The sequence below is a fragment of the Oncorhynchus clarkii genome, chromosome 6 (genome assembly GCF_045791955.1).
Source record: "Oncorhynchus clarkii lewisi isolate Uvic-CL-2024 chromosome 6, UVic_Ocla_1.0, whole genome shotgun sequence".
NCBI lineage: Eukaryota > Metazoa > Chordata > Actinopteri > Salmoniformes > Salmonidae > Oncorhynchus > Oncorhynchus clarkii.
Window position 1 is genome coordinate 16,409,335 of NC_092152.1, and position 26,789 is coordinate 16,436,123.

The window sequence follows — 26,789 nt, forward strand, 5'->3', positions numbered from 1 at the left end:
TGTCCTCTTGCTCAGTTGTGCACCGGGGCCTCCTACTCCTCTTTCTATTCTGGTTAGAGGCAGTTTGCGCTGTTCTGTGAAGGGAGTACACAGCGTTGTATGAGATCTTCAGTTTCTTGGCAATTTCTCGCATGGAATAGCCTTCATTTCTCAGAACAAGAATAGACTGACGAGTTTCAGAAGAAAATTATTTGTTCCTGGCCATTTTGAGCCTGTAATCGAACCCACAAATGCTGATGCTCCAGATACTCAACTAGTCTAAAGAAGACCAATTGTGTTGATTCTTTTATCAGCAAAACAGTTTTCAGCTGTGCTAACATACTTGCAAAATGGTTTTCTAATGATCAATAAGCCTTTTAAAATTATAAACTTGGATTAACTAACACAACGTGGCATTGGAGCACAGGAGTAATGGTTGCTGATAATGGGCCTCTGTACGCCTATGTAGATATTCCATAAAAAAATGTGTTGTTTCCAGCTACAATAGTCATTTTCAACATGAACAATCTCTACATTGTATTTCTGATCAATTTGATGTTATTTTAATGGACAATTTTTGTTGCTTTTCTTTCATGAACAAGGACATTTCTAAGTGACCCCAAACTTTTGAATGGTAGTGTATATATGGAGATAGTTTAGTACCTAAAATAAAGGGGAAAATACATGTACATTTAAAAAAAAAACTTGCTTTAGATATTTTTATCTGTTGTTTCATGTAGTGAATCTGTTATTCAATGCATTTCTATTGGCTAATTGCAGTATTGCCAAATTCAATGTTTCATCCAATATTTTTTAAAATATTTTAGACAGGGCTTAGAATCTAGAGAGATAATGAATCCCCCCCATGCCTCCCTCCCTCCAATGGACTGTCACTGGGCTGGAGTTACACCTGAGCTTCCCCTCACACGTCTCGACACATGGGCGAAACATACGCCAGCGAGCTTTACTGAATCTCATTAGCCAAGCAGGTAGTCATTAACAGAATGACCTTTAGAAATAATTACCAGCCTGCATCCCTCCCTCCTTTGCTCCCTCCCTCCTCTTATCCGTTCCTCTGCTCCCCCTCCCCCTCCCCCTCTCATTCAGAAGTTCCCACTAGGTGAAGAGAGAGAGAGAGAGAGAGCGAGAGAGAGGAGAGAAGAGAGTGAGGGAGGGTGGTCAGCCAAGCCCCCGCTTCTACTGTTTAAGATTAAAGGGTTGATGGAGATAGTTAGGTTAATCTGATTAGGTTAATCTGAAGGGGAAAAGGGATTGGCCACTTGCCCTCCTGCTCTTCCTCCTGTCACGGCTGGGGGCTGTGCCACACACCCATGTGGCGCCTCATGTGAGTCTGGAGCACTAAACTAGGCTGAGGTCATGATGTCATCGTCACTGCAGGAGTGAGCCCATCATCACGCCCACACCTCCTACCATTCTCTACCAAGCCAACACCCACCCCACCTCCCAGGCTGGTACTCCCTCTCTACCCTCCAGCTTCAGCTGAAGCGTGTGCTCTTTGTTTCCCAGAAGAAAAACAAACCCATTGTTGGAATGGGGATTTGGAACAGGATGCTCAGAGTGTGTGTCGTTGGACTGGTGCTGTTCGATTGCAGCCACATTTGGCTTGGCTCTGTCTACCCACAAGTGAGAAGTAAAAGGTCTTTCATGTGCACTGGCAATTAAGAATCCCCACATCCATGTCATAAATCTCCAATGAGAGCTCATGGAAGATTCTTGGTGAGGAGGTAAAAAAAAGGAAAGGGTAGATCCATTCTCCTGTCATCTACCAACACGGCTTCCTATTTCTACACTAATGCTGCTCACATGTCCAGGAAGCCAGCCTGGCAGGCTGAGAGTATAGGAAATCTATCTGTGTGTTGGAGCTTTTTATCTGGTGCCAGTGGCAAACTGCATTGTAGAGCTGCCAAGAGGAGGCTAGAGCCATTCTGAGAACAACACAATCAGATAGCCTAACTGTGTGTACAGTTAGCTATATACAAGATTTAAGAATGAGCGTTTTAAAATTATTTTCTTTCACTTTAATTATGTTGACCTTCCCACCTTTTGTCTAGAATCTGATGCTGTCATGTCTTTTGATAAGAATCTAAAGAGATAGTTTAAGAATACTATAATCCACTTCAGTGCTTCAATGGAGTCAACTATTAAATACACAGAAACATATGGGCCGATCACGTTTCAATTGAACCTCCATTTTCCATCGGATGGGATCATTAATCTCTCGTTACCCTGGCTGCTATGCTCCAATCACAGTCATTTTCTTTTGTTAGACTTTGGTGGCCATCTTGAATCCATTTGTCGTAATGCTTGTTCATGGTGTTACAGTTTGGAAGTGTTTTTTTCTCCCTCCAATTGATGGTGTCAAAAAGGGTAAAAACAAAGTATGCTGTTGGGGACAACATTAGTGTCTTGGTCTCTTTGGTTTCACAGATATTTGTGGAAGTGTCATCCTCAGCTGAGACAGTCAATTTAGCCCTTCTCAACCCGATGATCTGCCTTCCACTTCTCTCTCTCCCTCTTCTCTCTCCCTCTTCTCTCTTCCTCATTGTTCCCTCCCTTTTCTCTCCCTCCCTCTTCTCTCTCTATTATCTCTCTCCCTCTTCTCTCCCTCTTCTCTCTCACCCCATTCTCTCTCTTTCAATATTTTCTCTCTCCTTTTCATTGATCAACATGATAGCAGTGACTGAACAAGGAGGAAAGGCATGGCAAGATAAATGAAGAATAGAAGGAAAAAAACAGAGTGAGAGAGAGAGAGAGAGAGAGAGAGAGAGAGAGAGAGAGAGAGAGAGAGAGCGATGGAGCCTCTTTTAAAACATACTATAGCTGGAGAGGCTGTGCAACCCTCCCAGTGCCACTCTCTCAACAACACTAATTATCAACCAAAGACATGCTAATTACATAGAGCTTTATTGCTAATGTAGCAGGCCTCTCTGCCAGCCGCCCACACACTGTACTGAACATCCCTACCTCTGCCTCTCCTCCTACTACACCTCCAGGCACAGCAGCCAATCGCAAAACACTGAGATGCTCCGTTTGTGTGTGTGTGTGTGTTTGTGTGTGCATGTATATGTTCATATCTAAGGAGTTATAGAGATACAGTATAGTCTTCCCTTGCTACTGCTCACATATATCAACTATGTCACATGGTAGTCTATTCCTTGCTCTCTGGTCTTTGGCCTACCGCCTCCAGCTCCCAATGGCTCCTCCTGTCCTCCTGTCCTGGACCTCCTACCCATATTGCCATCACAACAGGAAGTCTGCTTTGTCCCCCCCTCACACCCGCATCCCCCACCTGTGACGTAACCTAGCAGCGATACACGAGGCTCGGCAGGAGAGATCCGACCCCCTCTCCTCCCTCCTCCCTCCGTCTCTCCAGCTCCCACGGGAAACGTGCTTGTGGCTGCGATGTGGCCAATCCCGTTAGCACGCCACGGCTAAGGCCTCTTCCAATCGATTTCTCCCGCTGCGAGTCGGAACCGAGTCTGCCCCAGGATCACAGAAGTCAGCACCGCAGCTCTCCCCGCTACGCTCTTTAATGCGCTCCTCAAGCACGGCTGTTTATGCATTAGCCTTTCCACACTCCGCATTAGCCTTTCCCCACTCCGCATTAGCCATCCTCCACTCTGCATTAGCCTTCCTCCACTCTGCATTAGCCTTCCTCCACTCTGCATTAGCCTTTCCCCACTCCGCATTAGCCTTTCCCCACTCCGCATTAGCCTTCCTCCACTCTGCATTAGCCTTCCTCCACTCCGCATTAGCCTTTCCCCACTCAGCATTAGCCTTCCTCCACTCAGCATTAGCCTTTCCCCACTCGGCATTAGCCTTCCTCCACTCCGCATTAGCCTTTCCCCACTCCGCATTAGCCTTTAGCCACTCCGCATTAGCCTTTCTCCACTCCGCATTAGCCTTTCTCCACTCAGCATTAGCCTTCCTCCACTCCGCATTGGCCTTCCTCCACTCCGCATTAGCCTTTTCTCCCCACTCAGCATTAGCCTTTCCCCACTCCGCATTAGCCTTTCCCCACTCCGCATTAGCCTTCCTCCACTCCGCATTAGCCTTTCCCCACTCCGCATTAGCCTTTCCCCACTCCGCATTAGCCTTTCCCCACTCCGCATTAGCCCTCCTCCACTCGGCATTAGCCTTTCCCCACTCCGCATTAGCCTTTTCCCACTCCGCATTAGCCTTTCCCCACTCCGCATTAGCCCTCCTCCACTCGGCATTAGCCTTTCCCCACTCCGCATTAGCCTTTTCCCACTCCGCATTAGCCTTTCCCCACTCCGCATTAGCCCTCCTCCACTCGGCATTAGCCTTTCCCCACTCCGCATTAGCCTTTTCCCACTCCGCATTAGCCTTTCCCCACTCCGCATTAGCCCTCCTCCACTCGGCATTAGCCTTTCCCCACTCCGCATTAGCCTTTTCCCACTCCGCATTAGCCTTCCTTCGCTCCGCATTAGCCTTCCTCCACTCCGCATTAGCCTTCCTCCGCTCCGTATTAGCCTTCCTCCACTCCGCAATAGCCTTCCTCCGCTCCGCATTAGCCTTCCTCCGCTCCGCATTAGCCTTCCTCCACTCCGCATTAGCCTTCCTCCACTAGGCTAATGGAGAGCTGAAAAGCCCCTGCAGGTCTGTTCACAGGCACTTGTTGAAACGTGACGGCTCTCTTCATTGTCTCTGTGGGACCGGCTGATTGGCTATGCAGGCTATGCTATGGATAAGATCGTCTGCTAAATGAGTCAATGTAAATTAAATAACACCGAGAGAAAGCTTGTTATCTTTCTCTGTGTAGTGGGGTGTGATTTCTATGCAGCTGCATGGTAGGGGAATTCTCCAGGGTATTTCACAGGGATACAAAGAGACTTTGGGGATACTACATAGAGTGTACATCAGTGGATGCTGCTGAGGTGAGGACGGCTCATTTGTTTATTTTTATTTTACCTTTATTTAACCAGGTAGGCAAGTTGAGAACAAGTTCTCATTTACAATTGCGACCTGGCCAAGATAAAGCAAAGCAGTTCGACAGATACAACAACACAGAGTTACACATGGAGTAAAACAAACATACAGTCAATAATAAAGTATAAACAAGTCTATATACAATGTGAGCAAATGAGGTGAGAAGGTAGGTAAAGGCAAAAAAGGCCTTGGTGGCAAGGTAAATACAATATAGCAAGTAAATCACTGGAATGGTAGTTTTGCAATGGAAGAATGTGCAAAGTAGAAATAAAAATAATGGGGTGCAAAGGAGCAAAATAAATAAATAAATTAAATACAGTTGGGAAAGAGGTAGTCGATAGGGCTAAATTATAGGTGGGCTATGTACAGGTGCAGTAATCTGTGAGCTGCTCTGACAGTTGGTGCTTAAAGCTAGTGAGGGAGATAAGTGTTTCCAGTTTCAGAGATTTTTGTAGTTCGTTCCAGTCATTGGCAGCAGAGAACTGGAAAGAGAGGCGGCCAAAGAAAGAATTGGTTTTGGGGGTGACTAGAGAGATATACCTGCTGGAGCGTGTGCTACAGGTGGGAGATGCTACGGTGACCAGCGAGCTGAGATAAGGTGGGACTTTACCTAGCAGGGTCTTGTAGATGACATGGAGCCAGTGGGTTTGGCGACGAGTATGAAGCGAGGGCCAGCCAACGAGAGCGTACAGGTCGCAATGGTGGGTAGTATATGGGGCTTTGGTGACAAAACGGATTGCACTGTGATAGACTGCATCCAATTTGTTGAGTAGGGTATTGGAGGCTATTTTGTAAATTAGCCTCCAATACCCTACTCAACAAATTGGATGCAGTCTATCACAGTGCAATCCGTTTTGTCACCAAAGCCCCATATACTACCCACCATTGCGACCTGTACGCTCTCGTTGGCTGGCCCTCGCTTCATACTCGTCGCCAAACCCACTGGTTGGTAGGATGGTCAGTTTTACAAGGGTATGTTTGGCAGCATGAGTGAAGGATGCTTTGTTGCGAAATAGGAAGCCAATTCTAGATTTAACTTTGGATTGGAGATGTTTGATATGGGTCTGGAAGGAGAGTTTACAGTCTAACCAGACACCTAAGTATTTGTAGTTGTCCACGTATTCTAAGTCAGAGCCGTCCAGAGTAGTGATGTTGGACAGGCGGGTAGGTGCAGGTAGCGATCGGTTGAAGAGCATGCATTTAGTTTTACTTGTATTTAAGAGCAATTGGAGGCCACGGAAGGAGAGTTGTATGGCATTGAAGCTTGCCTGGAGGGTTGTTAACACAGTGTCCAAAGAAGCGCCGGAAGTATACAGAATGGTGTCGTCTGCGTAGAGGTGGATCAGAGACTCACCAGCAGCAAGAGCGACCTCATTGATGTATACAGAGAAGAGAGTCGGTCCAAGAATTGAACCCTGTGGCACCCCCATAGAGACTGCCAGAGGTCCGGACAACAGACCCTCCGTTTTGACACACTGAACTCTATCAGAGAAGTAGTTGGTGAACCAGGCGAGGCAATCATTTGAGAAACCAAGGCTATTGAGTCTGCCGATGAGGATGTGGTGATTGACAGAGTCGAAAGCCTTGGCCAGATCAATGAATACGGCTGCACAGTAATGTTTCTTATCGATGGCGGTTAAGATATCGTTTAGGACCTTGAGCGTGGCTGAGGTGCACCCATGACCAGCTCTGAAACCAGATTGCATAGCAGAGAAGGTATGGTGAGATTCAAAATGGTCGGTAATCTGTTTGTTGACTTGGCTTTCGAAGACCTTAGAAAGGCATGGTAGGATAGATATAGGTCTGTAGCAGTTTGGGTCAAGAGTGTCCCCCCCTTTGAAGAGGGGGATGACCGCAGCTGCTTTCCAATCTATGGGAATCTCAGACGACACGAAAGAGAGGTTGAACAGGCTAGTAATAGGGGTGGCAACAATTTCGGCAGATAATTTTAGAAAGAAAGGGTCCAGATTGTCTAGCCCGGCTGATTTGTAGGGGTCCAGATTTTGCAGCTCTTTCAGAACATCAGCTGAATGGATTTGGGAGAAGGAGAAATGGGGAAGGCTTGGGCGAGTTGCTGTTGGGGGTGCAGTGCTGTTGACAGGGGTAGGAGTAGCCAGGTGGAAAGCATGGCCAGCAGTAGAAAAATGCTTATTGAAATTTTCAATTATGGTGGATTTATCAGTGGTGACAGTGTTTCCTATCTTCAGTGCAGTGGGCAGCTGGGAGGAGGTGTTCTTATTCTCCATGGACTTTACAGTGTCCCAGAACTTTTTTGAGTTAGTGTTGCAAGAAGCAAATTTCTGTTTGAAAAAGCTAGCCTTGGCTTTTCTAACTGCCTGTGTATAATGGTTTCTAGCTTCCCTGAACAGCTGCATATCACGGGGGCTGTTCGATGCTAATGCAGAACGCCATAGGATGTTTTTGTGTTGGTTAAGGGCAGTCAGGTCTGGGGAGAACCACATCATAATAATGGCCGGAAAGGAGCTAATGGAATGGCATCAAAGACCTGACAACCATGTGTTTGATGTATTTGATACCATTCCACTGATTCTGCTCCAGTCTTTACCACGAGCCTGTTCTCCCAAATTAAGGTGCCACCAACCTCCTGTGCTATACATAAATACTATATTATAAATGTCCTTACAATACATTGCACTATTTTGAAATACACAATTTCACTGTAATTAATACATTGTAATGCATATGACCAATGCATGTCACCACCACAATCTAATGCATCTGGTAGGGTTGCATTTGAAAAGTAAGAGCAGTTTTGAAGTGGTAAGCAGAGCATATCTAAGGCTATCAACATCATATACTTGCCTCCTTAAATGCATTCTCTGCTAATGTATACAGTCTGTGTTTTAATCGTTAATTCTACGTATACTTCGATAAGCTACTCTAAACAGGGTATAGGTTTTAGTTTACCACTTGAAATGGGACGTCTATGGCCTGGCCTGTACTCAGCATCAACAAGGGAGCATGCATTATATAGTATGTGTTATTTTATTGCTTTTGAGTGTTCAGGAAACTTCACAAAAAATGTTACTTGACGTGATGGCATATTTGTTTTGTTATTGTGACCCTCTTCTCCTATTTTTATGTTACTCTAATAGCTGGTGATCCTATGATTGCTTCTGTGTTGTCAAGGGCCCCTCTCACATGTTGTGTTGTCAAGGGCACCTTTGTGTGTGTGTGTGTGTGTGTGTGTGTGTGGGTGTGTTTGTGTGTTTAGGTGGTTGTGTAAGTTTAAGAGGGCATCTATGTGTAACATTAAGTCACAGTGTGTGTGTGTGTGTGTGTGTGTGTGTGTGTGTGTGTGTGTGTGTGTGTGTGGGTGTGTTTGTGTGTTCAGGTGGTTGTGTAGGTTTAAGAGGGCATCTATGTGTAACATTAAGTCACTGTGTGTATGCGTGTGTGTGTGTGTGTGTGTGTGTGTGTGTGTGTGTGTGTGTGTGTGTGTTTGTGTGTGTGTGTGTGTGGGTGTGTTTGTGTGTTCAGGTGGTTGTGTAGGTTTAAGAGGGCATCTATGTGTAACATTAAGTCACTGTGTGTATGCGTGTGTGTGTGTGTGTGTGTGTGTGTGTGTGTGTGTGTTTGTGTGAATATGTGTGTGTGTGTGTGAATATGTGTGTGTGTGTGTGTGGCCCACCAGGGTTAGACAGATCGTCATGGTGACCGTTGTGTAACCAGGGTCACGCTGGAGCTTAAGGATCCTTCATGATGTTGGCCTGTCCCTCTGGCCTGGCGGGAGCAACTCACCTGACACGGCCGTTTAGTGTCCCACTGAGCCGGGCGTCCCCACACCAAGGCAACCAATGGCAAGATGTCCCCTGTAGCGCAAGTCACCTCACTGCCAAGGGGACTCTAACTCGGGGACTCTAACTAGGGGACTTTAACTAGGGGACTCTAACTAGGGGCTAAATCTCACAGGGGCTAAGTGTGGTCTTACAGACAGCAAGGACTGTAGGGGCCTGTAGGGGCCTGTCTCTTTAACCTCGTAAGAGAGAGCCTAAGAGATAGTCTACACAGATATCAAATGAGGATGACTTTGGGTGGATAAATGAAGCTTTGGTAGTCTAGATATGAACCCAATATGAGCCCAATGGTCATTAAGTGTGTGTGTGTGTGTGTGTGTGTGTGTGTGTGTGTGTGTGTGTGTGTGTGTGTGTGTGGTGCCCGGGGACTCACTTCCACAATGTCAGAGTTGGTCCTGCTCTCGTGGGGCTCGTTGTACTCGGTGTACTTGAGCAGCACCTTGTCCATATCGGTGCTGGCGTACTGGAACAGCTTATTGGTGCTGTTGAAGATGATGAGAGCGATCTCACAGTCACACAGCACGCTCAGCTCATACGCCTTCTTCATCAGGCCAAACTTCCTCTTCGTAAACGTCACCTACAGAAAGAAAGAGAGGAGGAGAAAGGAGAGAGGAGGGGGAAAGAGAGGTTAGAGAGAGGGTGAGCGTCTGAGGATGAATTTAGAAGCAGGTTTTCATCACTGGTATGTGTGCTGTGTTTTCCTTGTTGGGGAACGGAATGGGGTGTTTCAGTTCCTCTACAGTACACCTGACCAGACCAAACCCCTATGTCAACATCAACCTGGATTTTCCAACACACAATCCTCATTTTATTATGAAAATAAAATAAAACTCCATACTTTACTTTTTTGTTTTCCTTCATAATGTATGAAGAAAAGAGAAATCTGGCGCAATCAGAGCTTTTCCACTCATAAATCATGAAACTGAAGGCTGCATGAAAGAATTTCTCAAAGTCAGGGCTGTTCTCCACTCCAACCTGTTCTCCACTGAAAGGTGAAAGGTTACTGTAACTGTCCATATACTCTGGTGAGAAGAAAAAAAGAGGCTGATAAGAAATGCGATCTGTCTTGAAGAGATAACAATGACGCAGATCAGTTCATCACACCACACAGACGCGCGTGCACGTGTACGTACCAACACACACACACACACACACACACACACACACACACACACACACACACACACACACACACACACACACACACACACACACACACACACACACACACACACACACACACACACACTCACTCTATTGTGGGCTTGAGAGAGTATAGCTACGACTGCTAACAGTCTATTAAAGAAGCATCATTGTAGTTGTAAAAATAACACAGGGGTTTGCTCGCTGAGTTTTGTTTCATATAGCTACTTCTTGAAGCACAAGGTAGATAGAAATGTTGGACCAGAGAAACCACACAGTTTTCACATATGGGGACCTGTGTGTGTGTGTGTGTGTGTGTGTGTGTGTGTGTGTGTGTGTGTGTGTGTGTGTGTGTTTGAGGCCCACTACCTCAGCACATCATCTTTAAACACAAACATATAAAGGTACCGTTAGCTTTCTAAATAGCACCATGTGAGTTGTGTCATTCATGTCTCATGCCTTCAGTGGTGGGAGGAAAATGGTCACCCACACCAGCGCAGTAATTTCAAAGCTACACGCCCAAGGTGAAACCCACTAGATGTCTGGCTTCATAGGCTCTTTGCTGTCTCTCTCTTTTTGTCTCTCTCTATCCCCCTCTCTCTCCTTTCTCTGTGACTGGAGCTGGAACCTGATGAGGGTTGATTGAGAGACAGAGATAGAGAGCGAGAAGGGGGGCGTTTGTCTCTTCTATTCACTCCTGACACCTTACCTCCCCAATAACACACCATTTACACACATACTGATGAATATGAATGGCTCGGAAAGATTATGAGCACAGCCAACTGTTCAGGTCTAACAGAATGACAGTTCTAGAGTTAAAACCTTTGCTTAGGCATACAGATATAGGATCATCATTTGAGCCAGTTTGCTACAGCAGGAAAATAATCCTGCAGCAACAGGAAATGTGAAATATTAAGTGAATTAAAATGAATGGCCATTTTTGTAGACATTGATACATTTTTCATAAGGGCAAATCAAGTCTGAAATGTCAAAGTTGAAATTTAAAACTCAAATACTCAACAAGTTTGCATTTTTCCTGCAGGACAATTCTCAGCAGTAAATGTTTGATTGAATGAAGATCCTACATCTGTATATGGATGGACCACATCAACTTATCAGTGAAGGAATGAATGAATGTATCAATGCAGATCTTTCTGATGTTATCATTGAGGTCTTCAGGAGCTGAAAAGCTCAGAGGATTGAAAGAGGAGAAGAAGGATAGATATCTATAGAGTTTTGCCTTTCCTGAAATGAAATCGGACAGGACGCACCACAGAAATGTATTAATATCAAACAACATCTATCATCCTCCCCTCATTGTCCTTCCTTCTACGATGAGTTGAGAAGCGTCATTCTGTACAGGCCAACCTCAGATGAACTACTGACCCTGTCCCAGCCTTCCCTCCCAGTTGGTGAGTGATGTCACATGCCACAATGAGCTCCATATCGAATGGCCACCAGGGCTTAAAGACAACAGAGGTGAAACCAGAGACAGGCCACGCTTTCAACTCCCCGTACCATTATGCATGAAAAAGGCTCTAGAATTCACTAATACGTGACTGATTTACCGCTGAAAGACTCCCAGGGCTTTAAATACCATGGTGACATTTACAGTCATACCGAAATGCTAAAAAATCAACCTCGTTCAGAGGCAAAGGACCAAAGGCAGGTAGAGACTGGATGATTAATTGTCATAACAAGCCCACAGGAAACTAGAATACACTGGGACAGAAATACAAACATCAAGGCCTAACTAGGCCTGCTGGCTGCTGGCTACACGACAAACTCAACAAGACACCACTAGAAGGTCATGTGAGTTTAGTCTGGAACAGGTCCTAAGTGGTGTCTTCCTCAGGTGGCAGGAAGTTGAAGGAACTTAGAAGAAGTTGAAGGAACATACAGGAAGTTGAAGTTCTTGTGCCAGAGGCTTTAGGGTAAGATACATTGTAGTAGTAGACCAGTAGTGGACCTAATCTAACATGCAGGCCCATGCTGGCATCACCCACTCACTTTAAACTGACATCAATACTATAAAAGGTGGCAGGTAGCACACATGGCACTACCAGGGGCAGAGCTAATGTATCTCAAAGGCGAGGCCCATATTATGTATAGAATCTGCAACAACAAAAAAGCTTTACAAATAACACCTACATAAAAATCCCATACATCGCCAATCCATACTCTTAACACCTACACCTGAAAAATCCCCCACACACATACATATGGATTAGATTTTTAAAAAGTAATCCATATATGCAAAATGAAGCAGGTACTGTAGCTCTAAGATAGTTCTCTGAGTGGTGGTGATTTGAACTGCTTGGCAAAATGCTACACTGTGACCTCACTTGATGATGTCATGTGCCCACAGTTAGCCGTCGGACATGACCCTTGTGCTGGTGATGTCATCACTCACTGCAGCCACCTCCTGTCGCTATGAGCCAGTGTTGTGTTCGAGATCACCTAAAGCAAGACTGATTCAAGACCAAGACGGGGAAAATCGAGTCCAAATCAAGACCAGGACTGTAGGGGGATGGGCAAGACTGAGTCAAGACCAGGACTGGAGGGGGATGGGCAAGACTGAGTCAAGACCAGGACTGGAGGGGGATGGGCAAGACTGAGTCAAGACCAGGACTGGAGGGGGATGGGCAAGACTGAGTCAAGACCAGGACTGGAGGGGGATGGGCAAGACTGAGTCAAGACCAGGACTGGAGGGGGATGGGCAAGACTGAGTCAAGACCAGGACTTTAGGGGGATGGGCAAGACTGAGTCAAGACCAGGACTGGAGGGGGATGGGCAAGACTGAGTCAAGACCAGGACTTTAGGGGGATGGGCAAGACTGAGTCAAGACCGAAACTGGGAGGTGGACAAGGGGTTCGAGACCGAGTCAACACCGAGACCAGAAAAATGCGATTCCAATTCAAGACCATGATTGTAATTTTCATTTTGTCAAATTCTGTGTTCATATTTTAGAACAACATTTGGATTTTTTAGACATTCAGAATAGAGAAAAAATGCATGCTGGAAGAAAAGTAGATCCACTACAAATTATTACTAACCCAAACACAGAATGGAACCATGGGCCTTCTATGCATTCAGAGAAGGGATAAGGATTTATAAAATAATAATTATAATAATACATAGTAATACTGATAAATATATTATTATTTTCAATGATGTTCTGATTGAATCTCTTCAGTTTTTGTTGGAAAGGAAAGGGTTAACACGGAAGAGAAAAAAAGATCCAATCAGGATTTTTTTTCCTGGTCTCTCAGGAGATAAATCTAGCTAGCTAAGTCAGCCATTGGCTAGGCCAACAGAAGCTATATAAAAGCACTGGACATTCAACTGTATTAGAGCACCAGTTTGGAGTGACGGGAATCAACCAATCACATTTTTAAGTACGTATGGAAAGTTCCTGCGCAATAGCGAGCAATAGTTTTCCACGGTCTAGCTAGCTAGATTTTGTTGTGGGCAAATTTACAGCGGCTGCAGCAGGTGTTATCGAAGAGGATGTTGTTGCTAGTTCGTTATCTTCTCCCTTTTCAAGAATAACTTTCAACAAGAAGATAAGTTTTAAATGATCATCATCTGTTGAGTGCATGTGTTGTTTTATTGCAGTGCACTTGGTGTTAGCCATCTCTTTGAAAATAACTTATGTTTGTGAAACATTGTGAAACATAACTTATGTTTGTGAAACATTGTTGCATTTAAAGTGGAGCTGACAGCGTTTTAGAATAGGACACCAAAAAATTCTGACAAGCAACCCCTCAGATATGGTAATGTTCACGTTTTCTTAAATTCTTATAACTCCGGTATGAGTGTTTTTTCACTGCAGAAATCTCAGGGGCCCCAGCGTGTGAAATCTATAGTTGCACCTAATTGTGCATGGTCTTAGAATGAGAGTATAGGAAGACCAGAGGCCTCACTGTTTGGTGTTTTGTGTGAGAGCATGTCATCTGGTCAGAGGCTGAACGTTCAGCCTCCTCACATAGTGTACTGTATATACACTCCCTCCTTCCCACCCTCCCTCCCTCTCTTTCCCCTCAAGTCGGACAGCGTCAACCAAGAGGACAAACATGTTTACCATGAGGAGCTCCAAAGGACTGAACTGACGTACTATGGCCACAGTCAAGAAAGGAGAAAAGAGAGGAGGGAAAAAGAGGAGAAGAAAGAAAGTCAGCGAGCGGCTTAGGGTGAAGGGGGTGGGAGGGGGGGGGGCACAGGAAGCACATTTGTATGCATTTCCTCTCATAACAGGAAGAGTCTGGTGGCTTCCCCTTCACAATGGGCCTCGCTTCTGCTTCCCACCTCCTGGGGGGAGGAGGAGGAGGAGGAGGAGGAGAGAGACAGGGACCGAGAGCGGTCATTTAACCAAGCAAATATACACACAATATGTTAAGACACATGCAAACATCATCACACACATCATACAGATGCCGTATCTTAATAAGAGCCAGGTTCACACAGCAGAAAAATAATCCATCAGCAGCAGGAAATGTGAACTGTTATGTGGATTATAATTAATGGACATTTTTTTGTAGGCGTTGATACATTTTTCGTTAGGGCAAATCAAGTGTGTAATGTTAAATCGGAAATGTAAAACTTTAGAAGCCTTTTTAAAGCTTGAATACACTACCATACTGCTTTCACATAGGATTCACTGTAAACAATTCCTGCAACAGGATGATCAAATTAAGACATGGCATATTTACACACTCAACATAAGTGCATGCACACACGCATACAAGTCAACACTCAATACCAGTGCCCTTCACACACAAACACTTGTCCTATTGTCAGAAGGCTCCCCAAACTAAAGGAATAAGGAGAGGAGTCCAATACTTGGGCCTGAACTCTCCTCAGAGCCAAACAGGCTGCTGGAGATGAATGATGACAACAGGAGCTTTGTTTGAGCTCACATCTCTAATATATGCTTACTCCACTCCCCACCACCACCTAGCACCCACCCACTCCTAATAGACTTTCAGAGTACATAAAAAACTAACTCCTGTACAAGAGATTATATTGAAATTAAATTAATCAATTAAAATCTATCAACTAGTAACGTCTGAGAAATAATCCTGCATTGCAATATGAAAAATGGTTAATGCAGTGATTTCATTGGATTTTCTTTTCCCGGAGGTTGTGATTTCTGAGAAAAGCACTCCTGCCCGAGTATGGTTGTGCTCTGTATGTTCCTGTTTAGACTGTAAAACCACAAGTGGAAAGTGATATATCCAGTCCCTGCTGCAAAAATGTGTGTGTTAACTTTGCAAGAGCCGAGTCAGTGGCAAGATTGAACAAAATAACTTTTTATTTTCATTCATTTGTGAGGATGAAAATGTCTTGTTGCACAGAGCTCCAGTTGAAAGATAAAGAAGGAAAAAGAGACACCAAAAAGTATATTTTTTACTGCCACTTTCATAGGAATCGAAAATGCACGAAAAGAGGACACAGAGGAGAGTAGCAGTACAAGAGAAGAAGAAAAGAGGACACAGAGGAGAGTAGCAGTACAAGAGAAGAAGAAAAGAGGACACAGAGGAGAGTAGCAGTACAAGATAAGAAGAAAAGAGGACACAGAGGAGAGTAGCAATACAAGAGAAGAAGAAAAGAGGACACAGAGGAGAGTAGCAATACAAGAGAAGAAGAAAAGAGGACACAGAGAAGAGTAGCAGTACAAGAGAAGAAGAAAAGAGGACACAGAGGAGAGTAGCAATACAAGAGAAGAAGAAAAGAGGACACAGAGGAGAGTAGCAGTACAAGAGAAGAAGAAAAGAGGACACAGAGGAGAGTAGCAATACAAGAGAAGAAGAAAAGAGGACACAGAGGAGAGTAGCAGTACAAGAGAAGAAGAAAAGAGGACACAGAGGAGAGTAGCAATACAAGAGAAAAAGAAAAGAGGACACAGAGGAGAGTAGCAATACAAGAGAAGAAGAAAAGAGGACACAGATGAGAGTAGCAGTACAAGAGAAGAAGAAAAGAGGACACAGAGGAGAGTAGCAATACAAGAGAAGAAGAAAAGAGGACAAAGATGAGAGTAGCAGTACAAGAGAAGAAGAAAAGAGGACAAAGAGGAGAGTAGCAGTACAAGAGAAGAAGAAAAGAGGACACTGGAGAGAGTAGCAGTACAAGAGAAGATGAAAAGAGGCAGTTAAAGAAGATGAGAAGACAAAAGAGGGCATAAAGTGGAGGAAAGGTGAGGTGTTTTTGCAAGCAATCTCTAGGTGAGGTCTCTCAGGGTTGAGCAGACTGACACAGAGGAGCTTGGCTCACAGAGGTAACGATCAAGGACAAGAGAAAAGGTGGGAAACAGGGGAAGAGAGGAGAAGTGTAGGGGTGAAGAGATACCCTGAGGGCCTCATTATTTTCCTGCCGTTAATTTCCCTCACAAGCTTTCTCACCCCACCGTTGTTGATTGGAGACATGCCGGAATTGTTGTAAGTGAAAGAACCATGTTTCTTCATTCTGCGGTGGTGTGGATGGTTTCCTTGATAAGACAGAAATATGCTCACGTGCTGAAGATAAACATATATTGTTGTGTTTTTGAGTGGGGAGAGAAATGGGGAGGGGGCACATTTCTACTTCCTGTGACTGATGACTTCATCCATGTTTAACCTCTGAGCCCTCCACAGGGGCTCTTCCCCTTTACAACCCACCACCCCCACTGTCACACACACACACACACACACACACACACACACACACACACACACACACACACACACACACACTGCTGAACTAACTCTGGCTGGACAGACGTGTCAATCTGCATTACCCTCAATTAGTCCCAATTAGCTGGACTCCATGATGGCCAACCCTGGATGTTAACGACAAGACGAGAAATAGAAGTGTTTACCTCAGTCTAATTAAATGTATATGTGTGTTAAATAGAAATGTATGTGTGTGTCTAAGTATGTGTCTGAGTGTATAATATGTTTGAGCATGTATGCCTGCAATAGATATCTCTGTGTGTGTGTATGTCTGTGTAAGTGTGTGTGTGTTTGTGTGAGTGTGTGTGTCTGCTCTCTGTCTACGGCCTGTGCATTTATGGCACAGGGGGCCCTTTCATGTGCCCGGGGCTGGGAGAGGGTCTGAGTGGTGGGGGGCCGGGAGCCAGGACTCACACACTGCTGCCCTCTGTCCGGAGCTCTGGGCAGACAGTCAATGCCAGGGAGGCCTGACCATGGTGCCCCTGCTCTGGGGAAGTGTTTCAGGGTCTGGGGGTGGCAGGCCAAAGTGGCCGCACAGAGAGACGGAGGCCACGTGCCCACGATGATGGCACCGCGGTGGGCAGCGGAGCCTATGGGTGGCAGGGTGGCTGCAGAGAGCTTTAACAGAACATTGCCACTCTACAGAGGGCAGGGAGAACAGGGAAGTGGACATAAATAGGGATGAGGAGTTAAAGGCTTTGTAATATCTACATAGGGCTGACATAGCAAACATATGAAGTATGACATAAGAGGTCAAATGTTGACAGCCACACCAGCCTGATTGCCAATCTACTAATTCAAGTGTAATTTGATCTATTCCTTCATGTGTATGGATTGATTGTATATCAGAGAACTGTAAGTAGATTTTAAGTTTTGAGTTTGGTTCAGGGCAGGATGGGAGCTTGTGAAGCATGCAAAGAATGTGGAGGCTAAAGGTAACCCCTCTGATGTTTATTTGGCTGTAGTATGAGGATGTTTCCTCAAAGGAGAAGTGAAAATATGCAAAGCTCAGGCTGCCATTTAGACAAAATAAAAACAAAAAATCTTCTTTGTTTCTGTGTGCCAAAGGTCTCCTTCTTCCTTGTGATGGTCTCCTTTGTGTACACCAGTGGAGGCTGCTGAGGGGAGGACGGCTCATAATAATGGCTGGAATAGAGCTAATGGAATCAAACACATGGAAACCATGTGTGGTATTTGATAATATAATGGTATTATAATGGTATTTGATACCATTCCTCCTAATCCGTTCCAGCCGTTACCACGAGCCCATTCTCCCCAATTAAGGTGCCACCAACCTCCTTCGTGCACCTCTTGCTTGGCTCAGACATGACAACTGATGTAATTTACCTCCATTGCCATGTACAACAAAAAGCAAAAAGCAAAAGAGTTAATTCAAAGGATGTTTAAGAAGTGTATTTAAGAATCTTGTATCAGTATGTATTCAAAACAACGTGTAAAAAGGCAAGGAATATTGCTGGTGTAAAATTGATTACAAGAGATCTCAGGTATAAACTGTTAAAATCACTTGCTCCCTTTCCCTCTCCTCTCCTCTCCTCTCCTCTCCTCTCCTCTCCTCTCCTCTTCTCTTCTCTTCTCTTCTCTTCTCTTCTCTTCTCTTCTCTTCTCTTCTCTTCTCTTCTCTTCTCTTCTCTTCTCTTCTCTTCTCTTCTCTTCTCTTCTCTCTCCTCTCCTCTCCTCTCCTCTCCTCTCCTCTCCTCTCCTCCCTCCCTCCCTCCCTCCCTCCCTCCCTCCCTCCCTCCCTCCCTCCCTCCCTCCCTCCCTCCTCTCGCGCCTTCCTTCCCTCTCTCCCCCTCCTCCCCTCTCTATCCGGCCCTCCCTCCTTCCCTCTCTCTCTGTAAACGAACCCCGGATATCTGTGGTATTGATTCCACTCAGGTGTCCTTCCTGTCTCCCTCTCTTCCCTCCTCATCCTCGGGAGCTGGAGAGCCTGGTGCGACCGGTGAGCCTGGTCTGCGGTGTGACGAGTAGGGAGGGAGAGGAGGCTGAGATAAAAGTGCACAGGAGGTGTGGGTGCTGGTGCAATGTGGTAGCCTTCCCCTCTGAAACTCCCGGACCTCTCCCACACTCCCTCCCCTACTTTTGACTTCAATACCCTGACCCCAAAAACCTGATGTCTGGGAACAACTGTAGAGCTCCCAGAGAGTCAAGTAGCACATAACGGACTTCATGACAGCTCCACTCCCCTCCTCCTCTTTCATTTATTTCTTCTGTCTACTTCTCACCAAGGAGTTTTCAGACCACCCAGCTGCAACAGTCACTTCAGTGGAGTCCAATCGATTTCTAGAACCTTTTTATGTCAAGTCACAACAGCAGGGTGAAGAGAGCCAGTGTTTATGTGTTTATGTTGAGATGTCATACTGTCAGAGGCTAGAAGGGACAGTGAGGTACTCTGCTAAATGTCAGCCAATACAGAATAAAGACATGACAAGTAGAAGGATCTAAGAGAGTCTGAACCACTCTAGTGTGATAGATGTAAGAACCATTGAATGTCATGACAGTATGCTGGGATAATGGTTCACAGATTGGTGGGGACTGAGGAGGAAGGGAGTGTGTGTGACCTGTGATTGGAGGGGGGCTTATTAGTAGGGTATGGATCCAATTGGCCTGACAGGGAGCTGACAGAGTGGCGGTGGTCACTGGTGCCACAGGAAGTAATGGATTGTGGGCCTGCAGGGCAGAGAGAGAGACAGGTCTGTCTCCATCCATTTCCTGGGCTGTGTGGCTGATGTTTTGTTGTAATTTATCATTGAAGACAGGGCCACAAATTAAGCAAGCTGGTTGAATGTGATATTTATGGTAAATCCTTTGCCTATACAAGGGATCATCAAATAAATGTGCCTCTTCTTTTGAAATATAAACATTGATTCAAATAATTGAAAAATAATTGTATAGGGTTTTTCTACTTACTTATGTTGGCTACGTGTTTTCAATACATTTGAGCATGAGCCTTGATTTAAAGGTACATTGAGAGGAAAGATACAGAAGGCGCAACCAGCCCTGAGACAGATGGAGCATGTCGGCCTCTCAGTGCTCTCTTAGCTCCACCCATCCCAGGGCGCTCTCTGCGGTGTGTGGTGCGTGCATGAAACCTCCATCTCTGTTTGGTTGTTTGTTTGTGTTTTCTCCCACCCTTCCCCTCCCTTCTCCACCCACCCTGCATAGTAATATTCCACTGCCATGAGCTAAAGTGGGTGGCATGGTGTGAGAGGGTGTGATAGGGTGTGATAGGGTGCCACCAGTGTATGTTACATTTAAGAAAAACAAGACGTACTACTACCTCCATGTAAACCTCCAGGGCACCCAGAACAATCACCCTCCTATCCCACCTACACCCTCCTGCCACCACCATGACACCGTCACATCCAGACTCCCTGAAGACTTAAGTCAGCACACCTACCATGGTCTCTCCCAGGCCCACAGTAAGGTATTTCCACCCCCTCCATCATCCATCCTTCCTTCTTCATGGGGCTTACCTGTCTGTTGCGTTCATCCATAATCCGCGTGATCTGAATCTTTTTCCTCCCCATTGTCCCCGTCTTCTTCTTCTCTCCTCTCCCTAAAGAACTTTATGCTTTCTTCTGCCTCTCCTCAAAACGCTTTCTCTTCTCTCTCTTCTCTCTCTTCTCTTGACTTGCTCCGATCAATTCAAAGATTCCAGCATCCGTACCTGCATTAGAGAAAGAAAAAGAGAGAGGGAGACAGAAGGATAGAGGATAAGCATTAAGTGACATGAAATATGGCACAAAGAAAACGAGGGGGTGGGGGGGTATGGGTGGGAGAAAAGTCACATCATCGTTGCCACAAGGGAGGGGGAAGAAATACAACTAATCTGTCAACATGTTGTGAAAGGAACGCTGTGTTTTTTACTGTCGATATCATGCAAATCAGGTTTGTTGCGTTACCGTGCCAACTATGAGCAGAGACAGCGCTGTCAGGATCTCGTCTCATTCACAGAGAGTTTGACAGTTTGGAAGTGCCGCTAACTTAAATGCTCTAATCACCCACAGTGTAACGTTACCTACAGACTAAGAAATACACTTTCTTTCTCCTGAAAAAAAGCTGCTTGTTTACAGAACGACGGCAAGGTAAGACTAATCTAGTCTACCTCCAACACAGTTCTAAAATGGCCGACATGGAGACGGGCTTGGATGCAGATGTGAAACCTAGCCTTGCCTTGTTCAGAAACACTATAGATTTGACCTTTAAAATGACGGCAATAGAGCTGATTCCCGACAAATTCGGTCTTGAACATTTATACTAGGACTTAAACCAGCTGGACACAATGTGTGTGTGTGTGTGTGTGTGTGTGTGTGTGTGTGTGTGTGTGTGTGTGTGTGTGTGTGTGTGTGTGTGTGTGTGTGTGTGTGGGCTGAGCTGGACCGATAGTGTGTGTGAGTGAAATAGCTGACTTCCAAAGAGTGTGTGCATGCGTGTGTGAGCTTGAGTAAGCCAGATCTCTGGTACTTCTCTCCAGAGTGCTAAAGTAGGCCAACCCAATCTATCTCAGGGAGGAGCAGAAGAACTGTTGTGTTTTATTTTGACAGTAGAGGTGATAACGTTCCTCGTTATGCAAATGAGCATCCCATTATTTAAGCTCAGTGCAATGCAGGGGAGCTGTCAGCGCCGTCGCATTAAAAACCATCTAGCCTGCTTTTTTCTCCCCTTCCCATTCTCTCTTTTCTCTCCTTTCTGAACCAGATTTCCGGCACCTGGCAGCGCGAGCCGCAGACATTGATGTGGAAGATGACACTGCTTCACCAAAAGACATGTCAATCTCTCTCTCTCACACACACACTCACACAGGCACGCACAGACAGATAGACACACACACACACACACACACACACACACACACACACACACACACACACACACACACACACACACACACACACACACACACACACACACACACACACACACACACATCTTTCCTTTCTTGTTTCATCTTCCTCTAACCTGAATCTATGTGTTTATTGAGTGACATGATGCAGGAGAAAGCACCCCAACCCCCATGGTGAACAACTACACACTGCTGTACATTCGACCCCTACACTTCTTGAGCGGAAGGCATTGGTAATAGACGTGGCTGGTAGACACAGGTCTTGTCAGTTATACACCCATGTGAACTTGCTTTAGGAATACAAGTGAGAATTATTCTCAGTATTGAAGAGCACAGGTTCAAAACACCTGTACTCCTGCATGCCACTAGTTGGCTCTCTTATATCTTCAGTCTCTCCTGGGAGATGGAGCCAAGTGGAATCAAGCCAATTAGGTGTAGCTTGACGTCTCCGAATTGTCTCCAGGTTGACAGTAGCTCAGGTTTCATATATTGAGTCCGAGAACGGTGTGGCTATTTCATACTTTGTTTATAATCAAGCTTGTACAAGTCCAATGTACCTATCTAATTTAGGCTTTCCTCACTACTGGCTCACATCCTTCAGAGATGATGCCACTCAAATGATGTTAACTATACTTGTTCATTGTGAGTCTCTCTCTCTCTCTCTCTCTCTCTCTCTCTCTCTCTCTCTCTCTCTCTCTCTCTCTCTCTCTCTCTCTCTCTCTCTCTCTCTCTCTCTATATATATATATATCATATCCATTCCCCCCATATGTACATATAAATTCAGCAAAGAAAAACAACCCTTTTTCAGGACCCTGTCTTTCAAAGATAATTCGTAAAAATCCAAATAACTTCACAGATCTTCATTGTAAAGGGTTTAAACACTGTTTCCCATGCTTGTTCAATGAACCATAAAGAATTAATGAACATGCACCTGTGGAACGGTCATTAAGACAGCATCAGCTTACAGAACTTAGGCATGACACTAATAGCTTACAAAACCTAGGACACTAAAGAGGCCTTTCTACTGACTTTGAAAAACACCAAAATAAAGATGCCCGGGATCCCTGCTCATCTGCGTGAACGTGCCTTTGGCATGCTGCAAGGAGGCTTGAGGACTGCAGATGTGGCCAGGGAAATAAATTGCAATGTCCGTACTGTGAGACGCCTAAGACAGCGCTACAAGGAGACAGGATGGACAGCTGATCGTCCTCGCAGTGGCAGACCACGTGTAACAACACCTGCACAGGATCGGTACATCTGAACATCACACCTGACAGGTACAGGATGCCCGAGTTACACCAGGAACGCACAATTCCTCCATCAGTGCTCAGACTGTCCGCAATAGGCTAAGAGAGGCTGGACTGAGGGCTTGCAGGCCTGTTATAAGGCAGGTCCTCACCATACATCACCGGCAACAACGTCACCTATGGGCACAAACCCACCGTCGCTGGACCAGACAGGACTTGCAAAAAGTGCTCTTCACTGACGAGTTGCGGTTTTGTCTCACCTGTACTTACACCGAGGCCTGTACTCTGGAGTAGGATCGATTTGGAGGTGGAGGGTCCGTCATGGTCTAGGGCGGTGTGTCACAGCATCATCGGACTGAGCTTCTTGTCATTGCAGGCAATCTCAACACTATGCGTTACAGGGAAGACATCCTCCTCCCTCATGTGGTACCCTTCCTGTGGCTCATCCTGACATGACCCTCCAGCATGACAATACCCCCAGCCATACTGCTCGTTCTGTGCATGATTTCCTGCAAGACCGGAATGTCAGTGTTCTGCCAACGTAGAGCCCGGATCTCAATCCCATTGAGCACGTCTGGGACCTGTTGGATCGGAGGGTGAGGGCTAGGGCCATTCCCCCCAGAAATGTCTAGGAACTTCCAGGTGTCTTGCTGGAAGAGTGGGGCAACATCTCACAGCAAGAACTGGCAAATCTGGTGCAGTCCATGAGGAGGAGATGCACTGCAGTACTTAATGCAGCTGGTGGCCACTAACTGTTACTTTTGATTTTGTCCCCCCCTTTGTTCAGGGACACATTATTCAATTTATGTTAGTCACATGTCTGTGGAAATTGTTCAGTTGTTGAATCTTGTCATGTTCATAAAAATATTTACACATGTTAAGTTTGTTGAAAATAAACACAGTTGACAGTGAGAGGACATTTCTATTTTTGCTGTTTGTAAATGTATATAATCTCCTGATTACGATGCACATTGACCATTAGCATGTCAACAGCTCTTCTTCACCCTTGTGACAAAACCATACTCATGTGATGATTGTTTGCAGTTCCACTGCGAACGACACTGGAAACAAGACCACTGACTATATAATGAACCATAGGGAACAACAGTACTAACGAGACTAACATCTAAAATGACACATTGGTTTAGTATTTAATGATACTCTTGTTAATTTTCTATGGTTACACAGCATAAGTCATTAAAAACAGTAAAGTGCTGTCAGAAAGATGAAAGAGTGTCTTCAGACAGACTAACACTCCAGCCTATCAGTGGTGCACAACAGTCCACAGACACAACAAGGACAACAACATATCTATCCCCTGGGCAGGCCAGCATACCTCAATCAGACCCTGAGAGTGGAGGAGCACCACGCAGCTCTACTCTGTCTCCTGAAAGCTAATGCAATGCCTCTCTCCATTGGTGGCTTCAGCGCAGTTACTCCTCCCCCCTGAGCCTCTCAATGTTAACACCCTCTGGAGCAACACCTTAGTCCTTATGTAACACTAAGACTAAGCCCATGTCCTGAACATTTAATCCCAGCTTTGGCTCCGGCAACCACTGCTGCCTGAGAAAAGGTGCTGCTTAGCCCGGTGCCGGTGATCCCCCTCCCTCCCCTCCCCTTCCCCTTCAACACTACTCCCTCCTTCTGCCTCCTCCCTCAAACACGAGAGCCTCCACCCAGCTCGTCAACTCTCCCTCCTCCGCCTACCCCACGCACCCACTCCCACCCCATTGCCCACGCTCCTGCCTTCCCCAGGTCTGGTCAGTGAGGGTTGGCTGGTGACAGTAAGCACCCCCAAAATATTACCACAGAACAGCACAATCCAATTGACCCCTTTGACGGTGTCCCGCCAGGAGACATGCCGCGGCCCGCCTGATGGGGAGAATGAAAGAGAGAGAGGGAGGGAGGGAGGAGAGAGGGGGAGAGACAGGGAGCGAGAGAGAGAGACAGAGAGAGACATAGAGAGACAGAGAGCGCAATCCATAATAATGAGACAGAACTTTGTCTACAGTGCATTCAGAAAGTATTCAGACCCCTTCCCTTTTTCCAAATTTTGTTACGTTACAGCCTTATTCTTAAATGATTAAATAAAAAATGTTGATCGTCAATCTACACACAATACCCCATAATGTACCTAATAATTCAGATTCTTTGCTATGAGACTTGAAATTGAGCTCTGGTGTATCCTGTTTCCATTAATCATCCTTGAGATGTTTCTACAACTTGATTGGAGTCCACCTGTGATAAATTCAATTGATTGGACATGATTTGGAAAGGCACACACCTGTCTATATAAGGTCCCACAGTTGACAGTAGATCAGACAAAAATCAGTCCATGAGGTCAACGGAATTGTCTGTAGAGCTCCGAGACAGGATTGTATCGAGGCACAGATCTGGAGAACGGTAAAAAAAAACATTTCTGCAGCATTGAAGGTCCCCAAGAACACAGTGGCCTCCATCATTCTTATATGGAAGAAATTTGAAACCACCAAGACTCTTCCTAGGGCTGGCCACCAGGCCAAACTGAGTAATCGGCGGAGAAGGGCCTTGGTCAGGGAGGGGACTAAGAACCCAATGGTTCTCAAGTAGCTCCAGAGTCCCTCTGTGGAGATGGAAGAACCTTCCAGAAGGACAACCATCTCTGCAGCACTTCAACGATCAGGCCTTTATGGTGGAGTGGCCAGACGGAAGCCACTCCTCAGTAAAAGGCACATGACAGCCTGCTTGGAGTTTGCCAAAAGGCACCTTAAGGACTCTCAGACCATGAGAAACAATATTCTCTGGTCTGTTGAAACCAAGATTGAACTCTTTGGCCTGAATGCCAAGTTTCACGTCTGGAGGAAACCTGTGACCATCCCTACGGTGAAGCATGGTTATGGCAGCATCATGCTGTGGGGATGGTTTTCAGCGTCAGGGACTGGGAGACTAATCAGGATTGGGGGAAAGATGAATGGAGTAAAGTGCAGAGAGATCCTTGATGAAAACCTGCTATAAAGCACTCAGGACCTCAGACTGGTGCAAAGGTTCACCTTCTAACAGGACAACGACCCTAAGCACATAGCCTAGACAACGCAGGAGTGGCTTAGGGACAAGTCTCTGAATGAGACTTAGGTGAATGTTTTAGGTGAATATTGTGATTTTTCAGCCACTCCTGAACCTGAGGGAGAGAGAAGACTAACAATCTTTCTATGCCACACTAAGCCAATTCACTAATCCATAACCAACAAGTATGGGGAGAGGGCAGAGCAGAGGAAATGTCGGGTTTGGGAAGGAGAGAGAAGGATTTTGTTACTCTCTCTCTCCATTACAAAGTGAAACGGCTGGGGAAGGCCAGTGGGGGAAGGCCAGTGGGGGTCACTGCTAAGGTCATAGTGCACGTTATGAAAGACATGATGGGCTGAGGGAGCGAGAGAGAAGGATTGAGAATGGTGGCCATACCTATAGAGAATAGTCTGCCTCAAAGTAGCAGAACCTAGAGAGCTGACAGAGGGAGAAATAGAGGGGAGAGACAGAACAAGAGGTGGAAAGAGAGGGGAGAGAGAACAAGAGGTGGAAAGAGAGTGGAGAGAGAGAACGAGAGATGGAAAGAGGGATCTTTGAACAGGTACCAGGCCTCTCAGGGGGGAGGGGAAGAGCTCTACCAACCGCCCTCCCATCTGTTAGGCAGACGGAGAGAGAGGGCGAGAGGGAGGGAGATTCAGCACTCTCTCTCTTTCAGAAGTGGAGCTGGAATGGTGATGGGAACTTGTACAGAGTTATCCCATCTCATCACTTCCAAGTGTTAAGTCACCAAAAATGAATAGACAGCACGTGGGCAGAGTTTCTTCCCGTCCTAAGAGACATATATATATATCCTATAGGGTGTTGCTTGTTAATATGGTGTTGCTTGTTAATATGGCTTTGTCATTGAAAACACAGAGGACTGCACCCAAGAGAATCAAAGAGAGGAGGAGAGAGAAAAGAGGAACATTATCTAGGCTGGTCCTTAGTTCTAACTCCTCTCTTTGAAAGACAGCTGCAAGCTTTTGAGAGAGAGAGAGAGAGAGAGAGAGAGA

General features: G+C 45.7%; 1 protein-coding gene across 21 annotated transcripts in view; it reads right to left on the reverse strand.

The window, feature by feature from the left end:
* Positions 1-26,789, reverse strand: part of LOC139410663 (myocyte-specific enhancer factor 2C-like) — a 109,332-nt gene that overhangs the window by 39,016 nt on the left and 43,527 nt on the right. For all 21 annotated transcript variants that reach the window (XR_011634526.1, XR_011634527.1, XM_071156041.1 and 18 more), the window contains exons 2-3: positions 20,116-20,309; positions 9,142-9,345 (exon numbers count right to left, since the gene is read on the reverse strand). Coding sequence is in view for 19 of the 21 variants with exons in the window: in XM_071156041.1 (XP_071012142.1) it covers positions 9,142-9,345; positions 20,116-20,169 (258 nt within the window). In the remaining 2 variants the exon portion in view is untranslated. The remainder of the gene's footprint in view (positions 1-9,141; positions 9,346-20,115; positions 20,310-26,789) is intronic.